This window comes from Calonectris borealis, chromosome 10 (assembly GCF_964195595.1).
Source record: "Calonectris borealis chromosome 10, bCalBor7.hap1.2, whole genome shotgun sequence".
Classification (NCBI taxonomy): domain Eukaryota; kingdom Metazoa; phylum Chordata; class Aves; order Procellariiformes; family Procellariidae; genus Calonectris; species Calonectris borealis.
In genome coordinates this window covers 11,195,228-11,213,021 of record NC_134321.1, presented here as the reverse complement: position 1 = coordinate 11,213,021, position 17,794 = coordinate 11,195,228, and the positions used below count along the sequence as shown (strand labels likewise).

The window sequence follows — 17,794 nt, the reverse complement described above, 5'->3', positions numbered from 1 at the left end:
AACCTCCGTGCAAACCATCTCGGCTTTATCAGCAGTGCCCGGAGGAGCCCGTCCTAGTGCCCCCCACACCACACGGCTCCGAGCTCGTCTGGTTTGAATTATATTTTTCAATAAGGTTTTGTGAAACACTGTATCAAACTTTGTACTAAAATACAGATATATTACAGCTACTGTATTCCTTTCTCCACTGATTTTTCTTCCTTTGTTTTTCCAATTCAGCCGGCAACAGCACTCACAAACTGGTAAGACCCGGGCGCTGCCGGGGCTGGGCGCGGGGGGCTCCTGCCAGCCCCGCTCCAGGCAGGCGGCTGCTGGAGGGACGCGGGCGCTGGCGGGCTTGTGGCTGGCGGAGGACGTTGGCAGAAGGAGCACCAGCACCCACACCGTCCCGGGTGACTTTGGCTCCCAGCAGGTGATTCAGCACGGCTCCGTCCCTCACCACCGCCCCGCAGCGCCTCGGGGCACGACTTACCGGCTCCCGCCAGCCCCGGGCTGGGTGGTGGTTCCTGCAGAGCCCTTCATGGCCGTCTCCCAGGAGCCTCCACGCGCTGTGGCCCTGCCCCATTGCCTGCGGATGGGCAGCGGCTCCTCTGCCCTGGGCTGCCCGTCCTGGGGCCGTGGTCCCGCTCTGCTCCCTGCACCCGGCTCGGCCCCGCTCCCAGGCCTTGCCCAGCGCCTGGGTCCAGCCCTGCCAGGGCCCCCGTGATCCCCAGGCCTGTCGCTCCCCGGGGGAGCTGGGGGCCCTGCCCTGCCCGGGGCCCTGCAAACAGCCCCCGGCTACTTGCACTGAGACGCGGCCAGTGCTGAGGACTTTATTGCATTGCATTGCGGCCGGGACCCGGGGAAGCCCACACACGCCGGTCTGGCCAGCAGAGCCGCAGCTGGGCCATGGCCGCCCGTGCCGGGGACTGTGCCGGTGTCGGTGCCGGTTCTTGGGTGCTGTGTGTATGCGATTGAGGCTGGGTCATGCTCGGAGGCTGCCGGGCTCAGCGCTGCCCCGGGCAGCTGCCGCTGGCTCCCCACGGGCCATCGCCATGTGCCAGGGGACACGGCCAGGATGCCGGGGTGGGCACAGCAGTGCCTGGGTCCCCCCGGCCATGCCGTGTGGCAGGGAGAGCCTTGCCGTCACCAGTGGAGATAAAGCACCGTATGGGGATGGGGAGGGAAGGCGTTTGGCAACAGCCCGTGGCTGGCTCGGAGAGGGGGCTGGCAGGGGGGTCCTCTTGCACCCGCCCAGGGGGTTTTGCATGTTCAGCTGCTCCCACTTACCAGGGCTTACATTCAGCAGCGGCGTGAGTCGGGTGTCCCAGCGGCCGGCGGCAGCGAGGCCCCTGTGGTCCCCGCGCTGGGGGGGGGAGCGAGCGGCAGCCTGCGGCCCCGGCCATGCGCCAGGAAGCGCCACATCCTGGGGCCGGGCTCCCGGGGCAGGGGGCGAGGGGGCTCAAGTCACGTTACCCTGTTTAGAGAATATGAATTTACACGTAAAAGTAGGGGCTGGGCCCCCTCCTGGCTGCCGGGTCCCCTGGCCCTGGCGACAGGATCTCAGAGCTGTACAAAATGGGAGCGGAGAGGGGGCCGGGGCCTGGAGCAGCCGGCGCGGGGCGTCTGGGCACGCGTTCGGGTGGGAGGTGGCGGGTCAGGAGTCCTGGGGATGTAGAAATCTGTTAAAAACTCTGAGACTGTTTTTTCCTCGAAACAAAACCGCAGTTGGACGCTGTTCTCGAACAAAGCGGGTTTTGGGGCATCCTCCCCCGGCAGCGGCCCACAGGCAGTGTGGGGTGCGGAGCTGGCAGGATGCGTGGGATGGTGGTGCCGGCGTGGACATGGAGGTGGCTGTGGATGCGGCGGGCAGCCGGCACATCCCCAGTGCGGGCGGCGGGGCCCAGGGGGCGGCGCGGGACGCTGGGTGGCCGCTGGCAGCAGACGAAGGGCAGGACAGGGAGGGAGCACCCAGGCTGCCGGCCGCGGGAAGAGGGTCCTGCTGTGGGCGCTTGGCCTTATATCCTCTGCGGGGAGAGCACAGCGGGTCGGGGCCGGCATCGGGCAGGCCTGGCTGCACCATTGTGCCACCAGCATGTGCCATGCACATGCCTGTCCCCATCCCTGCTGCCTCCCTGTCCCTGCTGCTTCCCTTCCCCATTGCCCCCTTGTCCCCACTGTCCCCAGCCCCACTGCCCCGCACAGCCAGGGTCCCCCTCATCCCACACGGAGCCACCCAGCACAGTCACACCCAGACACGCCGCACGGCCAGGGCTAGAGGATGGGACAGTGACACTCAGGACTTACCGCAGTGCCGACAAAATCTGTGGAAACAGAAGAGAGGTGGTCAGGCAGGGCGGGGGCTCAGCAGCCAGCTCCCACCCTGCCCAGCCTGCCTCGCTTTGCAGGTGGCAGTTAAGCCCATGAGACCCTCGCCTGGCTGCCAGAGGGGTCGAACCTCCGGGCTATTCCCACCCAGGATCCCCCCGAGGGCCATGGTGCGAGGCCCCAGGACCCCCAGCAGCGCAGCGCTCACCTTTGCTCTCTGTCTTGAGCTCCTCGTGCAGCAGATCGTTCTGCCGGTTACCGAGGACAAAGGCCAGGAAGGAAAGGATGAGGGCGTTGAGGATGCCGATGATGGCCAGGATATAAGCCCAGCGCACGGAGCAGTCGCCCAGGGAGTACTTCCCCGTCTTCTCCCCACACATGTCCCGTATGGTCTCTGCATCCCAGCCGTCGGGAAAGATCATGCAGCCCAGCACCAGGCAGAGCGCTGCAGGGCGGAGAGAGGAGGGGGAAGCATCAGCGGGGGCATGGGGGTGGCAGTGCTGGGCGCTGAGGCCCCTGGTCAGTGCACGAGTGCAGCCTGTGTCCGCCTTGGCCCCACAACAGCCGGGCAGCATGGCGGGTGACAGCCACCACTGCCCCGGCAGCCCCAGGGGACTGCATTTGCATGTGGCTGCCCCAGACCTTGCCCCAGCGCAAATGGGGACATCAGGGGTTTGGCTTCTTCCAGCGTCAACCACAGGATCAGTGGTTCCCCACGGGCTTTCCTCATCGCCGCAGGCTCCCTGTGTGTGGGCAGGAGCTACCGGCGCGCTGCAGGCAGGGATGCTGCCTGCCAAGAGGGTCATCGTCCCTGGGAGCACCCACATCCAACCACCTCGCACCCCTGCAAGCACTGCTCCCAGAGGGCTTGCACGCTCTGTGCCGAACAGGGAGACCTCCGGGAGCACCAGGATGAGCGGGGAGGGACATGCTGAGACAAAGCCCACAACTGTCAAGGTAAGGAGGCAACAGATTTTCGAAGTACAGCCAGTACAAAAGCTCCTCGCCCCGTATCAGCTGGGAAGACTAAAAATATTACTGATGTTGGAGAGCAGCTGGGGTATGCTGTGAGTTTTTTTGTCCTGTGTTAGGAAAGAACCAAAAGGCTTGTGCCTGCACGAGTGAGAAGGCACCCCCCCATCCCCTATCGCTGGAGGGACAGCAAACACCCTGCCAGGCACGAGTGCTGCCGCCGCGGCAGCCCCAGAGGATGGGCAGCCAGCAGTCTGGCTGGCGAGCTCTCAGGGTGCCGACGTGCAGTTTTAACTGCTCTCGGTAGGGAAGGGAAATCCCAAGAAGCGGGGGGGAAGCGAGCGTAGGGCTGGCGCAGGGCATTGTACCGGGACTCGGCACAGCCCTTGCATCCCGATTATCTGCGCTGACCGCTCTCCCCAGGAAAGGGCAGGGACGCCGAGCCGAGTCGCCCTCGGCAGCCCACGCACCAGCACATAATACCACCCGCCAGCTGCTGCCTGGTCTCTGCCTCCTCCGTCCACATTACGAATCTGCTTGGTAAAAGCGTCTTTGCAGACAGAGGCAAGCTCTGCAAGCTTTACCACCGTACGCAGCCCTGGTACCACCCCAGCACCGTGTGGCTGCACAGTGCGGTGCATGCGTGAGGAGCCGGCAAGCCGGCGTCTCCAGCACGTCATCACCAGGGACTCCCAGCCAAGCATGGCCAAGTCTCGGGGAACTCCCTGTCCACTGGGGCCAGACCAACCCAAAACCATCCCCTCTGAAAGGAAACACACAATGGGCACTGACGCTGTGAGCTGCACGGTAAATGGTGCGCAGCACCTGGCCTGCCTGCTAACCTGGGCACCTTCGAGCTAGATGCCATTTAATTCAGCCGAGTGCCTGAATTAAAGGCAAGGAGGAGTGGCAGACCTGTGCCGGGGACTGTCCTCGGGAAAACAGAGATGCCAAGAGGATTTTAGGACTCCGCTGAGTTCCCAGTGCAGTGCAGCTGTGAAAAATGCTAAGATGCTCTGTGGCCATCCCTGGCGAGGGGGTGGTTTTGCCCCCACAGCGCTGGTCAGGCTGACATGACCCAGCCTGGAAACGGGTACGGCTGTAACGGCTCTGCCAACATTGGTGGGGAGGAGAAAAGAGCACGATGAGGCCAGAGGAAAGCCGGAGGAGCGGCAAGGCGAGCGCTCCAGCCGCCCGGGTGGGCAGCAGCCCTCAGGGACAGCCCCTCTCCGCCCAGAAGAGAACAGGGCTGTAGGAGAAGACAAATCTAAGTAAATTAAAAAATCAGGTGCCAATTTTACCTGCACCAGCAGGGGCTCGGGTGGACTCCCGGCTTTTGGGCATGGCCCTCGGTCAGTCCTTTGCAGGAGCAGAACAGCAGTCCCTGGGCCTTTCCCTGGACTCTGCAAGCATCGGTATTTCCTCTGCATTTCTGAGCATTTATGTGGGCTCTGGGTGGATCCGGCTGCCCGGGTAAAGCAGGAGCTTTGCAAACACCACAGCTGCACGGGTGAGGGTCTCCCAGGACATCAGCAGGTCCCAAACATGGCAGGATGGGGCAGTGACACAGGAGGCAGAGGATTAACGTGCTGGAGGGCTACGGCACTCGTGGAGGACACGACAGACAGGGTTTAAGGCGAAAGCAGAGCATAGCTCAAAAAGGTTCGGGAAGAACACGCAGCATGTGAGCCACCGGTGCAGCGGATTGTGACAACGCAGCCACGGGGGACAGGCAGCAATGGCCACTGCCAGGACCACCAGGACTGATTCTAGCCTGCGTCTGCCTGCCCTGGTTCCTCCTCTCCCCATCTGCCCGCTCTGCACTGGCACCAGGGCAAGGGGAGCCTGTGCCCTGGCCTGTGGAGCGGCTCCAGGAGCTCTGCTTGAGGTCTCACAGCTCCTGTTTGCCAGAGAGAATTAAATTACAAATTTACTACCAGGGCAAAGGAGTGTGCCCAAGTCACCGCATGTACCCGAACGCCTCTGCCCGAGGGTGACTGGTCTCCTCCCCCGAGCCCCTGACTGCTGTGCAGCTCCCTGGGAAGTGGCCGTGGCAGGGCTGTGCCACTAAAGGCAGGTCCTCTCCCAGCAAAGAGCAGCACAGCGCTCTTCTCTTCCCATCTGTCCTACATGTTCCCAGAAGCAAGCCGAGTCCTCTGCTCTGTTACAAGCAATTCCCTCGTCCGCGTGTCCCCAGGCCACCCGATGTCCTGGAAACACCTTCCCGTGCCTGCAGCAAGGAGCGACATTGAAGCGCAGCGCAAGAACAAGGGAGGGGATCCCCACATGGTCAACAGGCCTCGGTGCTGCTCTTTTCAACAAGCCCCTTGCAGAAGGTCTGAGGGGTGCGAGGACGGGGCTCTGCCTGCCGGTCCCTCTGCCTGCAGCACCGTTCTGCCAGCACCTGCCTCCAAGCGCCCCGAGGTCCCTTGCAGACCTGCAGGAAAATGTTGGGTTTTGTTTAAAACAGCCTATTTCTACGTCTTGCAACCACATGAAAAACACCAAATGATGACTCCTACAAGAGCTGCTATTAAAAGGAAAAGAAATAACCCAACTCCCAGCCATTTTGGTTTTAATTCCTGTTCTTCTGAGGTGTGGTGCCAGTCCCCACTGTCAGTGGCACCGAGGACAGCTGGCCACTTCATCAGACCCCACAGCTGCCATCCCAACTCCCTCTTCCAGAGTTTTCCCAGTTGGACAGATGGATTTGAGACTGGGCATTTTGGTGATCACTGGGGCAGGGTGTACGCGGAAGGAGGATGAACCGGCTGCAGTTTGCAGGACTGCCCATGGGATGCTGCTGGGGCTGGGACTCTGGCCCTGGGGAAACGGGCATTTCTCGGCTTGGTTTTACAGCTGGTTCATGGCTTCCCACTTCTCGGTGCTCCCTTGTCAGGGTCCCCTAGAAATGAAATGGGCATCTCAAGGGCTTTTTGATATCCTCGCAAAAGAAATTAATTGAAGGGAATTCAATATTATGACTCAGGCTGCAACACTGGAGTGAGATTTTAGCAGAGAGAGATGAGGAGGCTCCTCCTGGCGGGATAACAGCCCCCGGTAGAAGGTACATTTAGCTTATTTGGACCATCTGAGTGACCCCTGTGTTTGTCAAGTACTAGGGTTATCCCAGTGCTGCCCCAGCCCCGTGCAGTTATGCCTGCAGGATTCAAATCTGATTTTTTAAATCACTTTTGCAGTCTAGTTTAGTCTGCAGGTTTGGGTGAAGACTGGCTTTTACTGGTCTCGCCTGCCACGGGCGGAGGGGGTTAAGGCCATGCCCTGCAGCTGAGGGACGTGGCCTCCCCCCGAGCACAGGCACGCAGAGCATCGCACTGCCACAGGACACACCAGGGACTGAAAACTGGAAAATGGGGGGTAACTGGGGGAAAACCAGCAACTGCTGGGTTCCAAAGGAGCTTGTTAAATCTGCCTTGGGGACAGCAAGGCATTTGGCCCCATGGGCAGCCGCTCACCGTCGCTCGGGTTCAGCGAGCTGGCTGTCCTCTGCCCTTGTGCACAACACTCCCACCTTCACCGCAGATACACCTCTCTGCCGGGGGTATTTTGGTGACCCCCGGCCCCTCATATCTACCTTGTGCTGAAGGGGAGGAAGGTCCAGGTGCCATATCCTCCACTGTGCCCACGGCCACTTGCTGAGATGCTGATGGCACATCGAGGGTTCCCACCGGGGATCCCTGACGCACTGCCCCCGCGCACTGCACACCAGCCCCGAATCCCCGGGGGAGCAGGGGCTGTGAGGTACCTTTGGGGTCTGCAGTGGATGCTTCCCACTAGGAAACCTCCTGAGAGCTGAGCACGGAAAGGAAAGGGAACAAACACAGCCCCCCGCCCCGCCTCCTAAAAATAGAAATCCCTCAAAAAAAAGGAAAATTAAAGGCAGCACGTTCAGAACAGCAAGCACCGGCCATTTACACAGACAGGAGCTCCCTTATGGCATTTTGCTCCACAGGCTGTTTCTGAGCCAAAAAATCAGCAGGATTCAGAATAGAGTTACGAGTTTGCATGAATCAGAACTGACAGTTACTTTATCTGGAACAACAGTTAAGGGATGTAAGCTCCAGGACACGAGCAGCTCTGAAACGCCCGGCTCAGCCCCTCCCTGCGGGTCCGCAGGGACACTAACAGCTACTACGGGAGGGTTACGCTGCCTTCCAAAGCCCGGGGCTGGCTGCTGCCGAGCACAAGGCGCTGGACGGATGCGAGGTCTGTGCTGCGTCGCTGCTCGACAGGAGTGGTAGGGGAAGGAGAGGGGAGATCTTCAGAAAAGCTTTTTCTGGGGCCAAAAGCCAGTAATTCAGCAAATGCAAAGTTTTTTTGCAGCGATGTCTTCTTTTTGCTGCACGGTTGGCAGGTGGAAGTGGTTCACCTGGAAGATCATATATTGGCAATACTTCTCCTTTGGGCAGGGAAAGGACTTGAGGCTACTTCATCCTCATTCCCAGCAGCTATCCCAGTTACGTTCCTAGCTGGTTTGGAGCAGTGGTATCTGCCTCTCATTTTTTCATGAAGAATTTCAATGAATAACTTTTATATTCATGAAAACAAGTTTTTTGAAATCTCAAACTCTCTCCAAGAGGAGCTGGCTCTCCAGCAAGTGCCAGTCGGGAAGACGAGCCTGTCCCGACGTGGCTCAGCATCGCCACCAGCAACAGGGAGTGTTTCAGGGCTGCAGCGTTCGCTCGGGCCAGACCCTGCTCTCCCTTGAGGCTGCAGCCACACCACCACACCACGCAGCTCAGCCTGGCCGTTGGCAATGGGCTTCCTAACCGCTCCTCTCCACGGACGTGCTGAAACGACGACATGCAGCTGCGCCGTGTGAGGTGTCCCAACTCAGATGGTGGCAAATGCAGCTCAGCTGCAGAAGATGAAGCCGCTGATCAAGGCTCTGCTCAAGCCTCTGCTCCCGGTTCACGCGCTGGTGGGTGGGAAGGGCCCATCTGAGAGGTGAGTGTAGCTCCGAAGGGGGTCTCCCAAAGGAGAAAAGGGCTGAGATGGATACGTATTATCACATTCTCTATTGGGCAAAGTGCCTGGACACGGCATAATTAACTCTAAAGTGCCACTGATAAAGACAAACCACAGCCCCATGGCCAACGACATGGCCCTGCGTGGAAAGGCACCCCATGTGTCGTGCTTGTGCCTGGCCTAAGGGAGCTGGAAGGTCTCATCACGCTGACTGCCGGACTTGAAGCGCGGGGAAACGCCTCCGAACGTGGCCAGTCACTTCCTCCATGCAAGAGGGACTGCGTGCTCAGCTGGCTGCCTCTTTTAACCCTCAGTAGACTGTAAGTACAAAACCGAAGCCCCTCTGAAAAGAGAGCCCCAGACCAGCTCGGAGTGACCGTCCTCATGGGAGGCATGTGGGTGCGGTGCCACGCAGAGGTGGCTGGCGTCTCTCACTCCGGCATTAGTGCTGGACACCAGGACAACTTTGTTCAAAGCTCAGAGTTAACTCACAGGGTGACCGCGTCTTATGTTACAGCAGAGAATTAGGGAATCAGAGGAAACGCTCAGGCTCCTAGGCAGCCTCTTCAGTGTGTGGTGGTGGTGGTGGTGGTGTATTCCTGTGCTCTGGTCTCCAGCAGGTGACTGCTATGTGGTCGCTGGAACAGAGGCATCCACAAAATCAGCCCAGCTGCCTTCATCTCACTCCTGTACCTGCCCTCCATGGAGGGTGGACGAGAGGGATCACCCACGCAGCCCATTTCTCTTCAAGTAAGCATCATCCCGTGGGACTTTCTGAAGGAGCTCCTCCACTAATTTTGAGCACTGAGGTGGCATCAGGGTGCTGTCAGTCATACAGCTGTTGACACGCTCATGTTAACGGCCCATTTCTGGTTTTATAACAGAAGGATTTAGCAAAATCTCCAGTTTTGCGTTACTGGGATTTTGAACAGGGCAGATGGCTATGGTTCTATTTGCGATAAAGCAGAGTCTTTCCTCTTAATTAGATCCAGTTTCCTCCTAGGGGGGCAGTGGCTTTTGAGCTGGAGCTTTCTGTGAAGCTCTAATTAAACCCTTCCTTGACTGTCGTCCACTAATTAGACATTGATGATTTAAACTTTTTTTTTTCTGAGAGATACTGAATTCCTGATCCTCCTCCTCTCCTCCGCCTCCCCCACCTTCCTACTCTTGATTTTTCTCCCCTGAAGAGCCCATTCGTGGCCTCGCTCAGCAGCCCTGTATTCTGCACCAGCCATCCTGTAGGGATGGATTAGACCCACCTCTGCTCCATCTCTCTGCCTTTCGCCTTGTTTACCTGGTTTTCATCAGTGAGACCATGAAACTTTGGGCCTCACTGTTGCTTCTGCCGTAGTGGTGCAAGTCCTCCTTCAGCTAAAGTCCCACCGAGGCAGGAGGAATGCTTTTCCCTTCTCTACCCCTCCAAGCCCTCTGTTCTGGCACAACCCTCCAACCTCCCAGGCGGGTGAATCTCCAAAGCTTGCCATCACGCTGTGTCAGAGCCTGCGTTGGGCCACATCCCTGCCCTACCCATGGGATTTGGCCCATGGTGTCCTCTCCATGGGTCAAGGCAGCTCCTTCTCCATGCACAAGGTAACACACCCACCTGCAGCTGCCTCTGACATGCCCAGGGAAGTTCAGCCCTGCCCAGCCCCCCCAGACGAGGCTCCCTCTTGCTGGGACACACCACCCCACCTCCTCTGTGTCCTGGCCTTCCCTGATGGTGACACCAGCCTCTCTTGCAGGACAGAAGCTCCCTCGCGCTGCCCCGTCTCAGGGCAGGTGCATAACCAGTCTCTGTTAATGCCACCTTGGACTTTCCCCGACCCAGAAAGGTCACGTAGCCGTGCTGCTTTGGGAGAGCTCCGAGCCAAGCCTGGGCCGGCTGGGGCCCCAGCAAACCGTGCACTCGGGGTTCTCACAAGTGCAGTTGTGAGCAACACAAGTGTAGCTGCAAGGTGCAAAGTGTGAGCAGGGACGAGCCCCAGGGCAGGACAAGGGGTACCTAGAAGTGACAGCAGCAGGGTGTCGCCGTGGCCACCCGAGCCTGAGCCAGGGCAGGACAGGAAGCACTGGGGAGGAAGCCCAGGGCTGCCTTCAGTGCAGTGCCCTCCACCACACAGCTCCCTGCGCAGCAGCAGCAGCACCGGCCGGGCGCTCCAAGCCACTTGATTAAGCTGCTGGCAATTGGTAGGATTTGAGCTCTGAGCTTGCCTTAAACCGGTAAATCTTTGGGACAGGGAAAATTAAAGATGAAGGAATTTCCCGATAAGCCGAGGCAGCTCCAGGTCTGGCTGTGGTCCTGATCTGGGTGAGGAGAGGTCAGGCTTTCCAGCCCAAGCCAGCTGCAAGGGAGAGAGCTGGGCTAGCTGCAAGCCCCTAGCATCCTTCCCACATCAATGACTGGGGCTCTTCTCCCAGAGGGGTGGACTGGGGTCCCTTCATTAGGAACATGGGGGGCTCTGGGTCCTTCTGGTGGAAGCTCTGGGTCTATTCATACTTTGTATGCAGTGGGGAGTAACACAATGTCTTTCCACACATGGTAAAACTGGAGAGAGAAGGAAGTGAAGGGTCCCGTTACCAGGGGAATCTCAGCATCTCTCCTCAGGGTCTTTCTCCCAAAAGGACAGACCCTCTGTGAGGACAGTTTGGAGGTCTGCGCACAAGGGGATGCTTGGGATCCTTATCAACATACACATCAGGTCCCCTTCTGGGGAAAAGTTTGGGTTATTGTATGGTGTCCCTTTGAGGAGTGGGTCTATGAGGGTGTTGGGGTACATCTATGGTGGAGTTTCTTTTGTGGAGGGAGCTAAGGAGGATCTATAGACAGGGCCACTTTTGGGGGCAATTCCTGGGCTTGAGCCTGTGGTCATTTCTGAGGAGACATCAAGGTAAATGTATGATGTCCCTCTGTGGGAAGCATTGTACTCGGGGTGTCTTTATGCAGAGAGCTGGGAAGGTCTGCCCTCACAGCCCTTGCATGATTCTGGAGGGAGGGAGCGAGGGGGCCTGGGCACAACATCTCTTTAAGGGGGAGATGTCTGCCTGTGTACAGGTGCTTTGGCAGGGCTGGGGGGTCCATGCATGGGCTCCTGCCAGTGATGGGGTCCCTTCAGGAGCTGGGGGTTCCCCTGAAGTGGGTATCCCCTTGCGGCTGGGTAGACAGGGAGACTAGTCCCTGACGTGGGGTGTCCCGGGGGGTCTGGGTCTCCCAGGGCCTGGTCCCAGGTTCCAGGGTGTCCTAGGGCATTCTTGCAGCTGGTCCTTGACTCTGTGGGACAGCCCTTGTTGTAGGGTGTCCCAAAGCTGGTCCCTGACTGGGGTGTACTGGGGTGCTCTGAGGCTGGTTCCTGGCCCCGGCTGTCCTGGGGTGCTCCAGGCTGTCCAGGTGCCCCAGGGCTGGTGCCTGTTCTGGGGTCCCCTGAGGTGGGTCCCTGATCCAGCTTTCCCGCTGTGTCCTAGGGAGCCCTGTGGTTCCCTGGGGTCAGATCTTGCCTGGGGACCCCCAGGTGCCAGTGCCTAGAACAGGTGCCCTTTCCTGCTACTCTGTCAGTGCTAGTGCCTGGTCTGGGTGTTCCAGAAAGCCCTGGGGTGCCCTGGGGACAGTTCTTGCCTGGGATGCCCCGTGGCCCTGCAGTGCTTGTACCCTGCCCAGCTTCCTTGAGCAACCCTGGTGTTCCCTGCAGCCAGCCTCTTCCCCGGGGAGCCCCGGGTGCCAGTGCTTAGAGCCGGCACCTGTTCCTGGTGCTTTGTCAGTGCTAGTGCCTGGCCTGGATGTCCCAGGAAACCCTGGGGTGTCCTGGGGCCAGTTCCTGGCTGGGATGTCCTATGGATCCACAGTACTTGTACCCAGCCCAGCTTTCTCGGGCAACCCCGGTGTTCCTTGCTTTGGGGCCCTGATACCAGTGCCTGGGGAGCCAGTGCCCCAAAGTGGTGCCCATTCCTGGTACTCTATCAGTGCTAGTGCCTGGCCTGGGTGTCCTAGGAAGCCCTGGGGCTGGTTCCTGGAACCATGGCCCCGCAGTGCTTGGACCCAGCCCAGCTTCCTTCAGCAACCTTGCTGCTCCCAGTGGCCGGCGACCCTGCTCCCAGTGCCTGGGGTTCCCCGGGTGTCAGCACCCGCTGCCCACGCTCAGCGCTGCTGTCCCGGCAAACCCCGCATCCCCCACGCCCATCACCCGGCCCAATGCCCGGAGAAGGCCGGTCGGGGGCCGGGGCCGGTGGGTACCTGCCAGCAGCTGCATCCAGGCGCAGATCTTGTAGACGGTGGCGGTGTTGCAGAAGAAGAAGAGGGCGAAGCAGGTGATGCAGCCCAGCGTCAGCACCATGGACAGCAGCACGAAGAAGGCCGCCGCCTGGAAGGCGCCCGAGGGGATGGTGCTGAAGTCGGTGAAGGAGCCGCGGCACGACAGCTCCCGGCCCGCCAGCCCGCTGCCCACGCAGTAGTGGAACAGCCCGAAGTAACCGGGCTTGGGCGTGTTGACGCTGTCGCCCACCCAGTAGGGCTGGATGAAGACCACCACGTTGATGATGGCGAAGCAGATGGTGAAGATGGCCCAGAGCACGCCGATGGCGCGCGAGTTCCGCACGTAGTTGTCATGGTAGAGCTTGGAGGCTTCCTGCGAGGGCAGCATCCTGCCGGCCGCCGCGCTGCCGGAGGGGGCGGGGGGGGCCGCGACGGCGGGGAGCCCGCCCGGGGTGGGGGGGGGAGGGTGGGGGGGGCCGCGGCCTAGGCGCGCCCGCGGGCTGCCGGCCCCTGCGCCACCCGCGCCGCCATCTTGGCTGCCGCCTCTGCGCCCCCGCCGCGCGCGCGGGCGCGCGCCCCCCGCCACTGCGGAGCCGAGCCCGCCGCGCGCACCCCGCGGGGACCAGGCCGCTTCGGCCGCCTTCGGCTCCGCCCGCCGAGGGCTCGGCCGGGTTCGGCTCGCCTCGCGACGGGCTCGGCGACGCTCGGAGCGAGGCTCGGCGGGGTTCGGCCCGCTCCCGGACGGCTCGGCGAGGTTCCGAACGCGCTCGGCAGCGTTCGGTTCGCCTCACGGCGGCTCGGCCAGGTTCGGGCCGCCTCGGCGAGGTTCGGAGCGGGTCGGTGAGGCGGGGCTGAGGCGGCGGCGGCGGCGGCGGTCCCGCTCCGGTACCCCGGCCCACCGTGGCCGCTCCCTGGCCTGCCCCCGCCCGGTGGCGGCTGCTCAGCCCCGCCGTGCCGCGCAGGACCCGCAGGGGGCAGCGCCTGGGCACGGCCCCGGCCCCCTGAGGCCGCCCTGGTTAATGCCAGCAGATACACGCGTGGGCCTCTTCGGCCGAAGCGGACCCGCAGGGAGGGCGTTCATCCTCCCGGCCCCTCCGCGACCCCGGGGGAGACCCGCGGGTTGGCGGAGGAGCCTCCCAGGCGGACAGCAGGCCTTCCCGACCCGCTTGGTGGGGCTGAAGCCAGTAAGTCGCCGCCAACGTGGCTGCAAAGGCAGCGGATCCAGCACCTCTGCTGTGTCCTGACGGCCCAGGGCCGGGGTACACGGGTGTGCTAGGGCAGGTGTCGCGGGCTGTCGGCCTGAGGCATACGTAGGCTGGCAGGTGCCCTGCAAAAGCCACCCCCCGCCCCGCAGCCTCCCGCCGGCCTCGAAACACCAGCAGAGACCAGACTGTCTCGGGCCAGTGTTCGCCTCAAGGCAGTTAGGATGCACCGCGTTAGCTGCAGCTGAACTCGGCTTTCAGGAAACGCTCCAGAGGCCTCGTTCTCTTCCAAGTCTTGTCAAGGTTCGCAGTTGATTTGCAAATCAGACATATGCAGATGAACAAACCTTTGTATTCCCCTGCAAGAGCAAAGGAGCTGCCCCGTGCCTCCGGCGGGGTAAGGCTGGTGTCTGTTAACGCCGCTACAAAGAGCATGAGCTGGCTCCGTGCCTGCGCGGTGGCGCTGGCACCATCCCGGCACACGAGCCGCTGCCGTTCCCAAGCGCGCACGGCCGCGCCGCGGGGCCCGTGCTACCGTTCACCTCGCGGCTGGCACTGCCACTGGCTTTATGTGTGCGGTCACACCCCGAGAGGGGCTTCTTTAATTAACACCCGTTTCGGGATTCCTTACGAAGAGCCGCGCCCCGGGCAAGCCTGCTCAGGCCCGCTCAGCTGTGCCCGCCAGCGTCTGCCCCGGCTCTCCGCGGGCCTAAACGTGGTGTGTGCAAAGTCTCGGCATTCCCCAGCTCGCTGCAGCCCCCGAGGGCCGCCCCCCGCCTGCGGTGCCTCGGCCGTGCCCAGCCCTTGCGCCGGGCCCCGCTCCTCCCGCCGCACCGGGCCCTGCTTCGGGCTCGCACCGAGAGCTAGCTGCTCCTCACGCGCTGGGGGCTCAGCGGGGGCCGCTCGCTGCCCAGTGCGGGAGGGCAGGGCCGGGCCGGGCCCCCGGGGCGGGGAGGGGTTCGGTGGCCCCGGAGCGGAGCGCGCCCCGCGGGGCGCAGAGAGCGGGAGCGTGTCGCATCCCGATGACGTCCACCGGCGGGCGGAAGGGGCGTGACGCATGCGCGGCGGTGATTGGCCGGCCGAGCGGAAGCGGCGGCGGCGGGCGGAAGCGGCGGGCGGGGCGGGGCCATGGGCCGGCGGCGGTGAGCGGCGCGGGGATGGCGGCGGCCCGCGGCTGCCCCCCGGCGGGCTCCGGGGACCGCGCCCTGGCCGAGCTGCTGCTGGAGTTCTCCCGGGCACAGTACCGCGCCAAGGACGGCGGCGGCGCCGCCGCTGCTAAGGTGAGGGGGCTGGGACTGGGTGGGCCGGGGAACGGTGGCGGTGCTGCGGGCGCTGACCGGTGGCTGTGCGCAGGTGGAGCGGATCGAGCGGCGGTGCCTGGAGCTCTTCGGCCGCGACTACCGCTACAGCGTGATCCCCAACGCGCACGGCGAGGTCTGCGCCCACTACCCGCGGCACATCGTCCTCCTGGAGCGCGATGCCGGCGCCGGCCGCGACCCGTAAGGCCCCCGGTTCCCCCGACCCCCGCACCCCGTCCCGCACGGCCGCCAGCCGGTGGAGGCGGCTTCGTGTTTTGCTCCGGGGAACTTCCGCGCCTGGCGGGAGCCGCTGCCGCTCCGGGGCTCCCGCCGGCCGGGGGAAGCCCCGCCAGGCTGCGCTGCGGCTGCCGCTAATTATAGCCGGCGGTGTCAGGCGCTGGGTACGCCGCTCCCGGGGCACCCCTCGCTGCCTGCCAGGGCTGCGCTTCGCTCCCGAGCTCCCGCGGGGCTCCTCCGAGCTCTCCAAGTCTCTTGGGCTTCCTTGGTGAAAGCTGCTAAGCTAAGCCTGTAACGCGGGGGACAGGAAGGAAATGGGGTACTCCAGGCAGCGCCAGCTCTGCTGCTTGCTGTCCTCGAGTACACCTGAGCACAGCGTTGGATCCTAATGGTTGCTGTGCTGCAGCTCGCCCAGAGACTCAAAGAGCTCGTGGTTGGGAGCAGGACTGTGCGATGCTCTCCCTGTCTTGATGAAGTGCCTGTGGTCTTGCTGGAAGGCCTCTGATTAGAGAAATTTTAGTCTGGAAAGCATCTCGGGGCAGCGGGGGCTGATAGGGGCTGGACAGACGAGACAATCTGGACAGAAATAGTCTGCCCCCACCGTGGCACATGGGCACTGAGGTTTAGTGAATTAACGGGAAATGCGTGCTCGCACTTTAGTACAAGTCTTAAGCCAACACATTTCTGGACTTTGACCCACAAGCTCAGAATCACGTCGATCTCACTTCTGGCTGAGTGTTAGCAGCTCTCTGCGGCTCTAACGACAGCCTCTCATATTTTTTTTTCCTCCAACAAAACATAATGCAATTTTTCAGTCTTAACTGTGTCCATGACAAGGGCAACACGTTCAAAAGGACGGTGATCACTGTGTTCCCCTTGCGGCAGTGACATGTCCAGCTTCTTTGCCTGAGGAAGGCAAACCGTCAGCTGCCGTGCTGGCACATGGGCCGGGTGCTGTAGGAGGGGGTCTTTGGAAAACAGCCACAAGTGATTGTCAGGTGGGAGAATTTCTGCTTGAAGATTAAATCAGGTCAGAAAAGATTAAACCCCTTGCTGCAAAAAAGGGAAACTGAAGTCTGAAGCTGTAAATATAACTAGGAGTGTCTTTAGGGAAGAGAAACCGAATGCTTCTGCTTTTCCTGTTCTTGCAAGAGCAAAGGATGCTTAATTTTTCTGACAAGCGTTCAAAACAAGTGTACTTACACTTGGTGCCCTGTTTTCTTTGAGGACTTTTGCAAGCAGGCAATGGCAATTAACATTTTAAATACTGATTCTTTCCAAGTCTTGATTTGCTTTCCTAGGGAGTCATGGAAAGAGACCACCCTTCATCATTCCCCTCCTCCTCATTTCTGGGTGATAATCTCTGTAAAAGCCACTAAATAATTTTTACACAAATCCTGGTTTTAGTTGCACAGTTGTACTCTATGGAATACTTATGAAATAGAGACTGTTGCACTTCTTGTGTTACAGAACGCAAGAAGCTCTTCCAGGGAATGGGACACTCCCTCTAGGATCGAGTGTCTTTGGCTGCCTTTCATCTTTGTAATGTTCTTAATCAGCTGGTAAGATCTCCTTGAAGTGTGCAGGACACTTCCACCTCTGAGAATGCCAAGGTTTTTTGGAAGCAGTTCTCACTTATGCAAACTCTGCGCTGCCCCGTCGATTCTGCTGGTACAGCTGCTTCTGAAGCCATGCGGGGAACCAGCAAAAAATGGATATTTTTAACCCAGATCGGTTTCCTGATCCTGTTCGTTCTGTGGCTGGACAGCTGGGGAGAGAAGGGATGTTGCTTCACCAGACTTTGCTAACAGTACTCTCAAATCCAAGCAGGTGCAGGAGGTAGTGGGAGAAATTTGCTGTGTGTTTTTGGCTATCAACCAAGGTAGCCGTAAGCCCTTTGGTCAGGTGCTGCTTGTGTGGAGCCACAGAAAGTAGCAGAGCGCGTCTGACAGCCAGGAGCACCTTCCCTGTGCTTGGAGAACTCTGACGTCCCCCCAGAAGGAGCAGGCAGATGCTGCAGGGAATGGAAACGGAGGTTCTTTACTTGCTGTCTTAGAGATACTGTGACTGCGCGTAATGAAAATGTCCAGATCTCAGACACAGGCCACGTCTTTGGTTTCACCTGACGATCCTGTTTTGTGTCCGCACTCCAAACAAATATGATCAGAGTTGCACGTAGTCTAACAATGTGAGAGGAATGCTTTGGTTCCAATGCTGTTATGGCTACCCAAAGAGAAGCATCTCTGCTTCCGGCCTGCATGAAATACACAGTTGCCAAAACAGTTGCTTGCTCTTATAGGAAATGTTTCCCTTGTGTTTTAAAAGATTAATTCAGATTTGGGGTCTGATCCTGGGGGGAAGGTGGGTGGGGAATTAATACAGAGGTAAGGTTGCCCAGCAGTATCTTCTGGAAAACAAACTTCTGAAGAAAAAAAAAACCCAAACACCTGAAAGACAAAAAACCCAAAGAGTTAAGATACACATCATTCCTTCTACCTCATTCTCTACCCTGCTGTCCCAAGCAGCCTTAATGACATTCTTTCACA

At 60.3% G+C, this 17,794-nt stretch overlaps 2 protein-coding genes across 5 annotated transcripts in view; one reads left to right on the top strand and one right to left on the bottom strand.

The window, feature by feature from the left end:
- Positions 1–94: 94 nt before the first annotated feature.
- Positions 95–12,928, bottom strand: LHFPL4 (LHFPL tetraspan subfamily member 4). The gene is made up of 4 exons (XM_075158834.1): positions 12,494–12,928; positions 2,516–2,752; positions 2,287–2,303; positions 95–2,006 (listed from the first exon to the last, which is right to left on the bottom strand). Exons 1-4 carry the CDS (start codon positions 12,897–12,899, stop codon positions 1,998–2,000), a joined length of 669 nt encoding a protein of 222 aa, XP_075014935.1. The 5' UTR covers positions 12,900–12,928; the 3' UTR covers positions 95–1,997.
- A 1,908-nt stretch (positions 12,929–14,836) lies between these two features.
- Positions 14,837–17,794, top strand: part of MTMR14 (myotubularin related protein 14) — a 33,390-nt gene continuing 30,432 nt past the window's right edge. For 3 of the 4 annotated variants that reach the window (XM_075158819.1, XM_075158816.1, XM_075158817.1), the window contains exons 1-2: positions 14,837–14,993; positions 15,067–15,212. In XM_075158819.1, coding sequence (XP_075014920.1) covers positions 14,871–14,993; positions 15,067–15,212 — 269 coding nt within the window. In that variant the 5' untranslated portion in view covers positions 14,837–14,870. Of the gene's footprint in view, positions 14,994–15,066; positions 15,213–17,794 lie in introns of those variants that run through there. The other variant, XM_075158820.1, reaches the window with a different exon arrangement.